The sequence below is a fragment of the Schistocerca americana genome, chromosome 11 (assembly GCF_021461395.2).
Source record: "Schistocerca americana isolate TAMUIC-IGC-003095 chromosome 11, iqSchAmer2.1, whole genome shotgun sequence".
NCBI classification, from domain to species: domain Eukaryota; kingdom Metazoa; phylum Arthropoda; class Insecta; order Orthoptera; family Acrididae; genus Schistocerca; species Schistocerca americana.
Window position 1 is genome coordinate 202,072,663 of NC_060129.1, and position 13,588 is coordinate 202,086,250.

General features: G+C 52.1%; 1 protein-coding gene across 1 annotated transcript; it reads left to right on the forward strand.

Moving 5' to 3' along the window:
* Positions 1-60: 60 nt before the first annotated feature.
* Positions 61-11,801, forward strand: LOC124553561 (sarcoplasmic reticulum histidine-rich calcium-binding protein-like). The gene is made up of 3 exons (XM_047127407.1): positions 61-93; positions 6,369-9,768; positions 11,782-11,801. The coding sequence occupies exons 1-3, from the start codon at positions 61-63 to the stop codon at positions 11,799-11,801; spliced, it is 3,453 nt and encodes a 1,150-aa protein (XP_046983363.1).
* The last annotated feature ends 1,787 nt before the right edge of the window (positions 11,802-13,588 follow it).

Here is a 13,588-nt window from a genome sequence, read left to right on the forward strand (position 1 = left end):
ATTGCCCAGGTCCGGGTACTGCTGGCCATGCCATTCTGCAACGGATGCAACTGCACTCACATGACCGTCTGTCTAGTGCTAGTCACACTAGAGGTAATTGTAGACTTTTAAGCTTGTCGCTGCTGTGGGTGTGTATACATGTCTTGCAACACTGCTCCCCAGCTGCTGTGGGTGTGTATACACATCACACTATGCAATTCCCTAGGTGCTGTGGATGTGTATAAATGTCATGCTACCCCATTCCCCAGGTGCTGTGGATGTGTATACATGTCATACTATGCCATTCCCTAGGTGCTGTGGATGTGTATACATGTCCAGGCATGCGACTCCCCAGGTGCTGTGGGCATTTATACACGTCATACTCTGCCATTCCGCAGCAGGTGCTGTGGGCATGTATACACGTCATGCTACCCCATTCCCCAGGTGCTGTGGGTGTGTATACATGTCATACTATGCCGTTCCCTAGGTGCTGTGGATGTGTATACATGTCCAGGCATGCGACTCCCCAGGTGCTGTGGGCATGTATACACGTCATGCTACCCCATTCCCCAGGTGCTGTGGGTGTGTATACATGTGATACTATGCCGTTCCCCAAGTGCTGTGGATGTGTATACACGACCTGCTACCCTGTTCCCCATGTGTGTGGATGTGTATACACGTCCTGCTATGCAGTTTCCCAGGTGCTGTGGGTGTGTATACACATCATGCTATGCCATTCCCTAGGTGCTGTGGATGTGTATACATGTACAGGCATGCGACTCCCCAGGTGCTGTGGATGTGTATACATGTACAGGCATGCGACTCCCCAGGTGCTGTGGGCATTTATACACGTCATGCTCTGCCATTCCGCAGCAGGTGCTGTGGGCATGTATACACGTCATGCTACCCCATTCCCCAGGTGCTGTGGGTGTGTATACACGTCCTGGTACTCTGTTCCCTATGTGTGTGGATGTGTATACACGTCCTGCTACCCTGTTCCCATGTGTGTGGATGTGTGTACACATCCTGCTACCCTGTTCCCCATGTGTGTGGATGTGTGTACACATCCTGCTACCCTGTTCCCCATGTGTGTGGATGTGGGTGCACATCCTGCTACCCTGTTCCCCATGTGTGTGGATGTGTGTACACATCCTGCTACCCTGTTCCCCATGTGTTGTGGGCGTATATGCACATCGTGCTACACAGTTCCCCAGGTGCTGTGAGCATGTATACACACGCCACTTGGAACTTATTACAGTGCTATGGACACTTGAATGCGACCTGGGCTGCCGATGTCTCACTGCAGTGGTCGAGTTACGTCGATATTTCGGCGAATAAAAACAGTTTCGAGTATTTATCGTACAACATGCATGTCCCACTGTGTGCTATCATTTGCAGTAAACCTCGTTTCGATATCTTGAACCGTTTATGAGATACGGCGATTGTTATGACCACACGATTCACAATGCACAAGGCTGTTAATTGGTGCATCGTGCGTGACTCTCCTTAGAATATAAGACCGAATAACTCTGGAACGAAACATATTATCATTCTGCTCTCAATTATAAATAAAATTTCGATATATTATCTTCATTTCATTCCTTGCAACGTAGGAGCTAAAATCTATCATACACGAAGTTAACGCTATATATTTTCACCTCTGCAAAGTCTTTAAAATTTCGTGTAATGTATTACTTAATTTGATCGTGTGAAGATATCAGACTGTAAGACATGTAAAAATCAAATTTCTTCAGATTTTTTTCACCTAATAGTTTACGAAAAATTAGACGATAAGTATATCAGCTGGAACGCTATCTCTCAGTACAGGCAATAATATTTGGTGAGCAGCACAGCCATAACAAAAGCAACCTCAGTACACATGTAGCAGCGGATGGTTTGTGTAAGGAGACGGCGAAATACTTTGCATGACATAGCAAGACTTTACAGATCAATTTGACTTGTGTTGTAGAAGGATTTTAGGGAATCGCATTTCCTGCAACGTATATTCCGAAAAAAAAAATTATTTATAAAATTAAATTGTTGGTTATATTTGTACTGTATTTGTATTCGCTCCCCAAATAGCAAAACTCATTTACTACTTTAAGTGTCTCATTTCCTAATCTAATTCCCTTAGCATGACCGGATTTAATTCGACTACATTCCATTATCCTCGTTTCGTTTTTCTTGATGTTCGTCTTATATCCTCCTTTGAAGACACTGTCCATTCCGTTCAACTGCTCTTCCAGGTCCTTTGTACACATAAAAATCTGTTAATGGAAATGTTAAACTCAGAACCTGATGAATATATCAGCTTTCTGCGGATGGACAGCGAAACGTTTGATAACTTGTTTTGAGTTGCTTCGCCCACACTCTGGAAAAGAAGACGCAAGTATGCGAAAATTTATTTTCTTCTTCTTGGTCCTATAACACCGGCTCAGTAAAATACCACAGTGTGGGGACATATGGCCCACATCGTCCATAGAAGAAGCGGAGAACTTGGATTTTTTTTTTTTTCATTTCATTGCACTTACGCTTGTATGTCATGCGTATTATGTCGATTTTGTTCATAACCTGTTCCTGCGTAAGAATGTGGTTGGGAAACACGTGGTACGTGTAGCATTTTGGTAACTGTCAGTGCTGCTTTGTTTTTATGCTTGATCGTAGATTCCGTGATTGTGGAAACTCGCCATATATTGAGATATACGGTAATGCAACAATTTTTCACTAAACACATGCGGCGAATCATCGACACAAACAAGGTCTGTCATTTTGTCAACCTTTTCCTCAGTCAAAATTTCTCGCATACACGTCAATTACGCTCTATGCTTGACAAGCACGTCAAGCAGCACCGCGCGCGGTCAAATATTTGACATGCACAGTTAAGTTTGACAAAATGTTTGATTGTTTACGGGGGCTTTAACGTTACTGACCTGCTGCGGCGGCAGGCAGGTGTTCGGCGGAGGGTGACTTCGACGCTGTGGCAGACGCGATACCGGAACCAGTGTCATGTTGCTGTTGTTGTTGTTGTTGTTGTTGTTGCTGCTGCTGCTGCTGCTGCTGTTGTTGTTGCTGTTGCTGTTGCTGCTGTTGCGAACGACGAGCAAACAGGTCCGTCAGCTTGCGGTAGGTAGAAGTCGATGATGACGAAGACGTCGACCCGCTTGAGGGCGATGAGGCAGCTTTGGTGACGACAGCTACACACGAAAACAAAGGCATTGTGCGACCTCCAACAAGGTTCACGACCGCTGGCAGTATTTCATTAACTAAGAGACCGGGAAAGGAATAACTTGTGACGGATTATGCGCTACGCTCATTTTCCGCGCAATGAAAGCTGCTCTAGAATGATTTACTTCTGATATTCGTTCCAGAAATCGAGGCTAAAGGTTTTGCGAGCCTGTCGCATTGGATACGAATGCGCCAGCCAGTAGCTGTATGCCATTTTGTTTTCTCTAATCTTTCTCCATACACTTGCATCGTTACAACAGACCAAACTTCTTTAGAAGGATATAATAATAATAATAATAATAATAATAATAATAATAATAATAATAATAATAATCATACATCAAACTGGCTGAGGAATCAGGATAAAATTGACACTATATCAATTACACTATCAACTACAGGGATCATACTACACAATATCCACCAGTACATTAACGCAATACAGCTACTTCCAAACATATACATACAACTACAGAAGTCTGTAATAATTGATAGATGATCAATTGCCCAAAAGTTCCTAAATGCAATGTAACATATACCGTACAGTTAAAAGGAAGTCACGCTTGATCAAGGTCTGCGTCAATTTCCATTTTTAAGCAGACATAACGTCTGAGTAAGGAAAGAAATAATAATAATAACAACAATAACAATATTAATTTGTTGGTACATCTTGGTGGTATATACACACACTCATGCTCATAAATTAAGGATACCTGCAGAATGTGGTGCCACACAACGTGGCACTACACAAAACTGGCGCTGATAGCATAGGTACATAGGGAACACACACGACACAGATCTGTAAGTCCACAGTATTGGTGGTAAGTTGAGAAAACCGTCCAGAAACACATGTGCTACAAAACGCCACTGTTTCCTTCGCATGTACCCCGACATCAATATGGGATATGATCAGCGTGCACAAGTACACAGGCCGCACAACGGGTTGTCGTACTCTGGATCAGGTGGTCGAGCAGCTGCTGGGGTACAGCCTCCCATTCTTGCACCAGTGCCTGTCGGAGCTCCTGAAGTGTCGTAGGGGTTTGAAGATGTGCAGCGATACGTCGACCGAGAGCATCCCAGACTTGCTCGATGGGGTTTAGGTCTGCAGAACAGGCCGGCCACTCCATTCGCCTGATACCTTCTGTTTCAAGGTACTCCTCCACGATGGCAGCTCGGTGGGGCCGTGCGTTATCATCAATCGGGAGGAAGGTGGGACCCACTGCACCCCTGAAAAACTGGACATACTGGTGCAAAATGTCGTCCCGATACACCTGACCTGTTACAGTTCCTCTGTCAAAGACACGCAGGGGTGTACGTACACCAATCATAACCCCACCCCACACCATCAAACCACAGCCTCCATACAGGTCCCTTTCAAGGACATTAAGGGGTTGGCATCTGCTTCCTGGTTCAGGACAGATGAAAACCCGGCGAGAATCACTGTTCAGACTATACCTGGACTAGTCTGTGACCATAACCTGGGACCACTGTTCCAATGACCATGTACTGTGTTCTTGACACCAGGCTTCACGGGCTCTCCTGTGACCAGGGGTCAGTGGAATGTATCTTGCAGGTCTCTGGGCGAATGAACCGTGTCCGTACAGTAGTCTGTAGACTGTGTGTCTGGAGACAAGTGTTCCAGTGGCTACGGTACTCCGTGGCCGTCTGCGGGCACTGACGGTGAGATATCGGTCTTCTTGTGGTGTTGTACACTGCGGACGTCGCGTACTGTAGCGCCTGGACACGTTTCCTGTCTGCTGGAATCGTTGCCATAATCTTGAGATCACACTCTGTGGCACACGGAGGGCCCGTGCTACGACCTGCTGTGTTTGACCAGCCTCCAGTCGCCCTAGTATTCTACCCCTCACAGCGTCATCAATATTCTTTTAGCCATTTTCAACACACAGTCACCATTAGCACGTCTGCACACTTACTCGCTGCACCGTACTCTGACATGCTCCAACACACCTCTGCGCATGTGGACTGCTGCCAGCGCCACCGTGCGACGACCGCAGGTCAGATGCACCGCATGGTCATACCCCGGGGTGATTTAAACCTGCAAACCGCCCACCAGAGCGTTGTTTCACCACGTATCAGCATTATCCTCAATTTATGAGCGTGAGTGTATATACAGGAAGCAGAATAAGGAATCGTGATGAAATGATCCATCCAGAAAGCGGAGAAACTGTCAGACATAAAAGTAGGTTTATGGGCGTATCGTAAGGGAATGTTTTAGGAACATTACGCTTCACAATACACTCCATCACAAAAGGCATGGGATAGAAACTTGGATGGCGGTAGTGTTGCGTACGCACGAAATAAAAGGGCAGAGCACTGGTGGAGCTATGATTTGTTCTCAGGTGATTCGTGTGGAAAGGTTTCCGACGTGATTATGGTCGGGTGACGGGAGTTAACTAATTGCGAAGGTGGAATAGTTGTTGGGGCTAGAGGCATGAGACATTCCAGTTTGGAAATTTATTTATTTATTTACACGTCAAGTTCCGTTGGACCAAATTGAGGAGCAAATCTCCAAGGTCATGGAACACGTCAGTATACTATCGTCAGGGGTACGAGATCCAAAAGTGTCAAGAGTGTGCCGAGAATACGAGATTTCAGGTACTACCTCTCACCACGGACAACACAGCGACCGACCGGCCTCCACTTAACGGCCGAGAACAGCGGCGTTTGCGTACAGTTGTAAATGCTGACAGACAAGCAACGCCGTGTGAAATAACCGCAGAAATCAGTGCGGGACATACGACGAACCTATTCAGTAGGACAGTGCTGCGTAATATGGCGTTAATGGTCTGTGGCAGCATCGCCTGCCACCGCTCTCCTGGGCTCACGACCATGTCGGTTGGACCCTGGACTACTGGAAAACCGTGGCATCGTCAGACGTGTCCCGACCTCAGCTAGTAGGAGCTGCCGATAGGGTTAGAGTGTACCGCAGACCCTACAAAGTCCAATTTGTCAACAAAGTACTGTGCAAGCTGATGGTGATTGCATAATGGTGAGATGGTGATTGGTTCGTGGGGCACCCAACTGCGCGGTCATCAGCGCCCGTACGAAGTACCAATTTTCACACAGTCCATTTTTTTTACAATCCAACCTTAGCCACTGTCATGAGTGATGATGATGACCATGATGATGATGACCATGACGAGCATGATGATGACCACGACAGCCACGCCGATGACCACGACAGCCACGCCGATGACCACGACAGCCACGCCGATGACCACGACAGCCACGCCGATGACCACGACAGCCACGCCGATGACCACGACAGCCACGCCGATGACCACGACAGCCACGCCGATGACCACGACAGCCACGCCGATGACCACGACAGCCACGCCGATGACCACGACAGCCACGCCGATGACCACGACAGCCACGCCGATGACCACGACAGCCACGCCGATGACCACGACAGCCACGCCGATGACCACGACAGCCACGCCGATGACCACGACAGCCACGCCGATGACCACGACAGCCACGCCGATGACCACGACAGCCACGCCGATGACCACGACAGCCACGCCGATGACCACGACAGCCACGCCGATGACCACGACAGCCACGCCGATGACCACGACAGCCACGCCGATGACCACGACAGCCACGCCGATGACCACGACAGCCACGCCGATGACCACGACAGCCACGCCGATGACCACGACAGCCACGCCGATGACCACGACAGCCACGCCGATGACCACGACAGCCACGCCGATGACCACGACAGCCACGCCGATGACCACGACAGCCACGCCGATGACCACGACAGCCACGCCGATGACCACGACAGCCACGCCGATGACCACGACAGCCACGCCGATGACCACGACAGCCACGCCGATGACCACGACAGCCACGCCGATGACCACGACAGCCACGCCGATGACCACGACAGCCACGCCGATGACCACGACAGCCACGCCGATGACCACGACAGCCACGCCGATGACCACGACAGCCACGCCGATGACCACGACAGCCACGCCGATGACCACGACAGCCACGCCGATGACCACGACAGCCACGCCGATGACCACGACAGCCACGCCGATGACCACGACAGCCACGCCGATGACCACGACAGCCACGCCGATGACCACGACAGCCACGCCGATGACCACGACAGCCACGCCGATGACCACGACAGCCACGCCGATGACCACGACAGCCACGCCGATGACCACGACAGCCACGCCGATGACCACGACAGCCACGCCGATGACCACGACAGCCACGCCGATGACCACGACAGCCACGCCGATGACCACGACAGCCACGCCGATGACCACGACAGCCACGCCGATGACCACGACAGCCACGCCGATGACCACGACAGCCACGCCGATGACCACGACAGCCACGCCGATGACCACGACAGCCACGCCGATGACCACGACAGCCACGCCGATGACCACGACAGCCACGCCGATGACCACGACAGCCACGCCGATGACCACGACAGCCACGCCGATGACCACGACAGCCACGCCGATGACCACGACAGCCACGCCGATGACCACGACAGCCACGCCGATGACCACGACAGCCACGCCGATGACCACGACAGCCACGCCGATGACCACGACAGCCACGCCGATGACCACGACAGCCACGCCGATGACCACGACAGCCACGCCGATGACCACGACAGCCACGCCGATGACCACGACAGCCACGCCGATGACCACGACAGCCACGCCGATGACCACGACAGCCACGCCGATGACCACGACAGCCACGCCGATGACCACGACAGCCACGCCGATGACCACGACAGCCACGCCGATGACCACGACAGCCACGCCGATGACCACGACAGCCACGCCGATGACCACGACAGCCACGCCGATGACCACGACAGCCACGCCGATGACCACGACAGCCACGCCGATGACCACGACAGCCACGCCGATGACCACGACAGCCACGCCGATGACCACGACAGCCACGCCGATGACCACGACAGCCACGCCGATGACCACGACAGCCACGCCGATGACCACGACAGCCACGCCGATGACCACGACAGCCACGCCGATGACCACGACAGCCACGCCGATGACCACGACAGCCACGCCGATGACCACGACAGCCACGCCGATGACCACGACAGCCACGCCGATGACCACGACAGCCACGCCGATGACCACGACAGCCACGCCGATGACCACGACAGCCACGCCGATGACCACGACAGCCACGCCGATGACCACGACAGCCACGCCGATGACCACGACAGCCACGCCGATGACCACGACAGCCACGCCGATGACCACGACAGCCACGCCGATGACCACGACAGCCACGCCGATGACCACGACAGCCACGCCGATGACCACGACAGCCACGCCGATGACCACGACAGCCACGCCGATGACCACGACAGCCACGCCGATGACCACGACAGCCACGCCGATGACCACGACAGCCACGCCGATGACCACGACAGCCACGCCGATGACCACGACAGCCACGCCGATGACCACGACAGCCACGCCGATGACCACGACAGCCACGCCGATGACCACGACAGCCACGCCGATGACCACGACAGCCACGCCGATGACCACGACAGCCACGCCGATGACCACGACAGCCACGCCGATGACCACGACAGCCACGCCGATGACCACGACAGCCACGCCGATGACCACGACAGCCACGCCGATGACCACGACAGCCACGCCGATGACCACGACAGCCACGCCGATGACCACGACAGCCACGCCGATGACCACGACAGCCACGCCGATGACCACGACAGCCACGCCGATGACCACGACAGCCACGCCGATGACCACGACAGCCACGCCGATGACCACGACAGCCACGCCGATGACCACGACAGCCACGCCGATGACCACGACAGCCACGCCGATGACCACGACAGCCACGCCGATGACCACGACAGCCACGCCGATGACCACGACAGCCACGCCGATGACCACGACAGCCACGCCGATGACCACGACAGCCACGCCGATGACCACGACAGCCACGCCGATGACCACGACAGCCACGCCGATGACCACGACAGCCACGCCGATGACCACGACAGCCACGCCGATGACCACGACAGCCACGCCGATGACCACGACAGCCACGCCGATGACCACGACAGCCACGCCGATGACCACGACAGCCACGCCGATGACCACGACAGCCACGCCGATGACCACGACAGCCACGCCGATGACCACGACAGCCACGCCGATGACCACGACAGCCACGCCGATGACCACGACAGCCACGCCGATGACCACGACAGCCACGCCGATGACCACGACAGCCACGCCGATGACCACGACAGCCACGCCGATGACCACGACAGCCACGCCGATGACCACGACAGCCACGCCGATGACCACGACAGCCACGCCGATGACCACGACAGCCACGCCGATGACCACGACAGCCACGCCGATGACCACGACAGCCACGCCGATGACCACGACAGCCACGCCGATGACCACGACAGCCACGACGATGACCACGACAGCCACGACGATGACCACGACAGCCACGACGATGACCACGACAGCCACGACGATGACGACGACCACGACGATGACGACGACCACGACGATGACGACGACCACGACGATGACGACGACCACGACGATGACGACGACCACGACGATGACGACGACCACGACGATGACGACGACCATGACGATGACGACGACCATGACGATGACGACGACCATGACGATGACGACGACCATGATGATGACGACGACCATGATGATGACGACGACCATGATGATGACGACGACCATGATGATGACGACGACCACCACGTTAAGCGTCTGGAGAACCCTCGCCTGGTCAGACGAGTCCCAGTTGCAGTTGGTAAGACTGATGGTAGGGTTCGAGTGTGGCGCAGAGCCCACGAAGACATGGATCCAGGTTGTCTACGAGGTACCGTGCAAGCTGTGGTGGGTCCATAATGGTGTGGGCTGTGTTTACATGGACCGGGCTGGTTCGTCCGCTCCAACTGAACGCGTCAGTGACTGTAGATGGTTATGTTTGGCTACTTGGTGACCCTTTACAGCCGTTCGTGGGCTTTATCTTAGTGAACAACGGTGGAATTTTAATGGATGACAATGCAGCATGTCACGAGGCCACATCTGACCGCAACTGGATCAAGAACATTCCGGAGAATTATATCGAATAATCTGGCCACCCAGATCGGCCGTCACAAATCCCATCCAACATTTATGGGAAATAATCGATAGGTTTGGACGGCCATAGAGGCAAAATGGATGAGTATGCAGAGGACTTCCAACAACTTGTTGACTCCGTACCACGTCGAGTCGCTGGACTACGGTGGCAAAGGAAGGTCCGACGCGGTATTAGGACGTATCCCGTGACTCCTGCCACCTCAAGTAAGTACTGAGAGTTTCAAAATGAATATCGGGGTCTTAAGGCTTTTTAGCATTTATTAGACTAAAACGACAATTATAAATAATGCATCGAATAAAAGAGCAACTCAGTTTTGTTTGCACACTGTGTCATCAAAAGTATCCAGACACCTGGCTGGAAATGACTTCCAAGTTCTTGGTGCCCTCCATCGGTAATGCTGGAAATCAGTATGGTGTTGCCTCACCCTTAGCCTCGATGACAGTTTCCACTCTCGCAGGCACACGTTCAGTCAGGTGCTGGAAGGTTTCTCGGGGAATGGCAGCCCATTCTTCACAGAGTGCTGCACTGAGGAGAGGTATTGATGTCGGTCGGTGAGGTCTGGCTTGAAGTCGGCGTTCCAAAACATCCCCAACTTGTTCTATAGGATTCAGGTCAGGACTCTGTGCAGGCCAGTCCATTACAGGAATGTTATTGTCGGGTAACCACTCCACCACAGGCCGTGAGTTATGAACAGGTACTTGCTTGTGTTGGAAGATGCAGTCGCCATCCCCAAACTGGTCTTCAACAGTGGGAACCAAGAATGTGCTTAAAACATAAATGTAGGCCTGTGCTGTGAGAGTCCACGCAAAACAACAATGGGTGCAAGCCCCCTCCATGAAAAACAAGACCACACCGTAACACCACCGCCTCATAATTTTACTGTTGGCACTACACACGCTGACAGATGACGTTCACCGGACATTCCCCATACCCACACCCTGCCATCGGGTCGCCACATTGTGTTCCGTGATCCGTCACTCCACACAATGTTTTTCCACTGTTCAGTCGTCCAATGTTTACTGTCCTTACACTGAGCGAAGTGTTGTTTGCCATTATGCCGAACAATTCCGCCTTGGCATTGTGATTTATTTTCTGTCAGTGCACACCTCGCAAAGAGACTGTCAAGACAAAATTAGAGAGATTTTAGTCCACTTGCAGGCTTACCAGAATTCGGTCTTCCCGCACACCATTTGCAACTGGAACAGAGAGGATGGTGGGGAGGGGAAGGCGGGAAATGACAGTGGCACAGAAAGTACCCACCGCCACACAGCATGAAGTAGCTGGCCGAGTACGGTGGTAGTTGCAGTTGGGGGTTTGTGTGGAGGAGAGAGGATTTGGGTGCACGGTTGGCACTTGTGCCAATTCCAGTCCACGGGGGCCAGCGGTGAAGGTAACTTGGACAGGCAGTACAAAGGGCAGTACTCACCATTGGTGATGGGGTGAGGTGGTACTGCTTTGGTGCTGGGGGCGGCTAAGGCGGCGGGGACTGCGGGGGCGTCCGGTGGGGGCGGCGTGTGGCGGGCCTCCGCCCCCGGGGGGCTCGCCCTTGGTGGCATCACCCTCCCTGCAGACACCTCCTCCAGCTCGTCCAGTTCGTCCATCTCCGCCGTGTCCGTCGCTGCATCCTTGCTGTGGGATGGGAACAGTGTTAACTGGTTTGGATACTTCATTAAATGATATCAACACCTAGTGGATCATAGAAGTTATTACAGAGTGACCACGACCAAGCTCCTGCGTCTAGTCCATATCTATCCTGTTCTTTGGCATATCCTTCGTAGGGGTGATGATGATTATGTTTGATTTCTGTGCTCAACTGTGCGGTCATTAGCGCCTGTACACAGCCCGACAGTCGCGCACAGCCCGACAGTCGCGCACAGCCCGACAGTCGCGCACAGCCCGACAGTCGCGCACAGCCCGACAGTCGCGCACAGCCCGACAGTCGCGCACAGCCCGACAGTCGCGCACAGCCCGACAGTCGCGCACAGCCCGACAGTCGCGCACAGCCCGACAGTCGCACAGCCCGACCTTCGCACAGCCCGACCTTCGCACAGCCCGACAGTCGCACAGCCCGACAGTCGCACAGCCCGACAGCTACACAGTCCGACAGCTACACAGTCCGACAGCTACACAGCCCGACAGCTACACAGCCCGACAGCTACACAGTCCGACAGCTACACAGTCCGACAGCTACACAGTCCAATCCAGCCAGTCACAAATGATGATGAAATGGTGAGGACAACACAAACACCCAGTCCCCAGGCACAGAAAATCCCTAACCCTGCTGGGAATCGAACTTGCTCCAGAGGCAGAAATGTTAGCCACTAGACCATGATACTTATTAGGGATCGTGAGCTTCACTTAAGAATGCCGAGGCAGTGGATCGCATCGGGCACTAAAAAGTGCCGATGTTCCGACAACAGGTACCTCACACTAACTGTCCGTCTGTGCTGTATCCATCAACGTATCCTTACTGTGACATGTAATATTGAAGAATTAAGGAGTTAAACAACCGTAGAATTTTCAAAAAATTAATTTTTTATTGGCTTAAGGGGGATAGGACGACACCACAGGACATTTTAATTGCCAATGTCTATACTTTTACAAATAATTTCATAAAACTTTGTCAGCATTATCAGGAAGGATTCAGAATTCACACACATAGCAGTGGAAGTTCGAAAACACAACGAAATGATGTTTTTTACATGTGAAATTTCACATTTTTTTCACTTACTAATGTCAGTATTTGTTGCTATAGGTACACTTTTCTTCATAAGTAAGAGAGATTCTTCGATGAATTGTGCACAGCATACAAACCATACTTAATGGTATATGAAACTCCACAATTTTCGAATTCTATTAAAAACTGTAGCAAAAATTGAGGTAATTAACTATAAATTTTGTGTTTTCCCTAAACATGAAGTTTAAAATATAACAGTTCATTCGTTTTTTCATAAATTAAATAAATTCTAGAGTTTCATACACCTGTGAATATGGTATGTATGATGTGCAAAATTCATCGAAGAATCTCTCTAACTTATAAAGGAAAGTGTACCTATAGCAACAAATGCAGCCATTAGTAAGTGAAGAAATGACGAAATTTCGCACTTAAAAAAATTTATTTTGATATGTTTTCGAACTTCTACTGCAATGAGTGTGAATCCTGAGTCCTTCCTGG

Coding starts and splice junctions, on each gene's coding strand:
- LOC124553561 (XM_047127407.1), top strand. CDS start 61: ATGACCGTCTGTCTAGTGCTAGTCACACTAGAG. Junction 94..6,368: donor TAGTGCTAGTCACACTAGAG/GTAATTGTAGAC, acceptor GACCATGACGAG/CATGATGATGACCACGACAG. Junction 9,769..11,781: donor CCACGACGATGACCACGACA/GCCACGACGATG, acceptor TGCCAATTCCAG/TCCACGGGGGCCAGCGGTGA.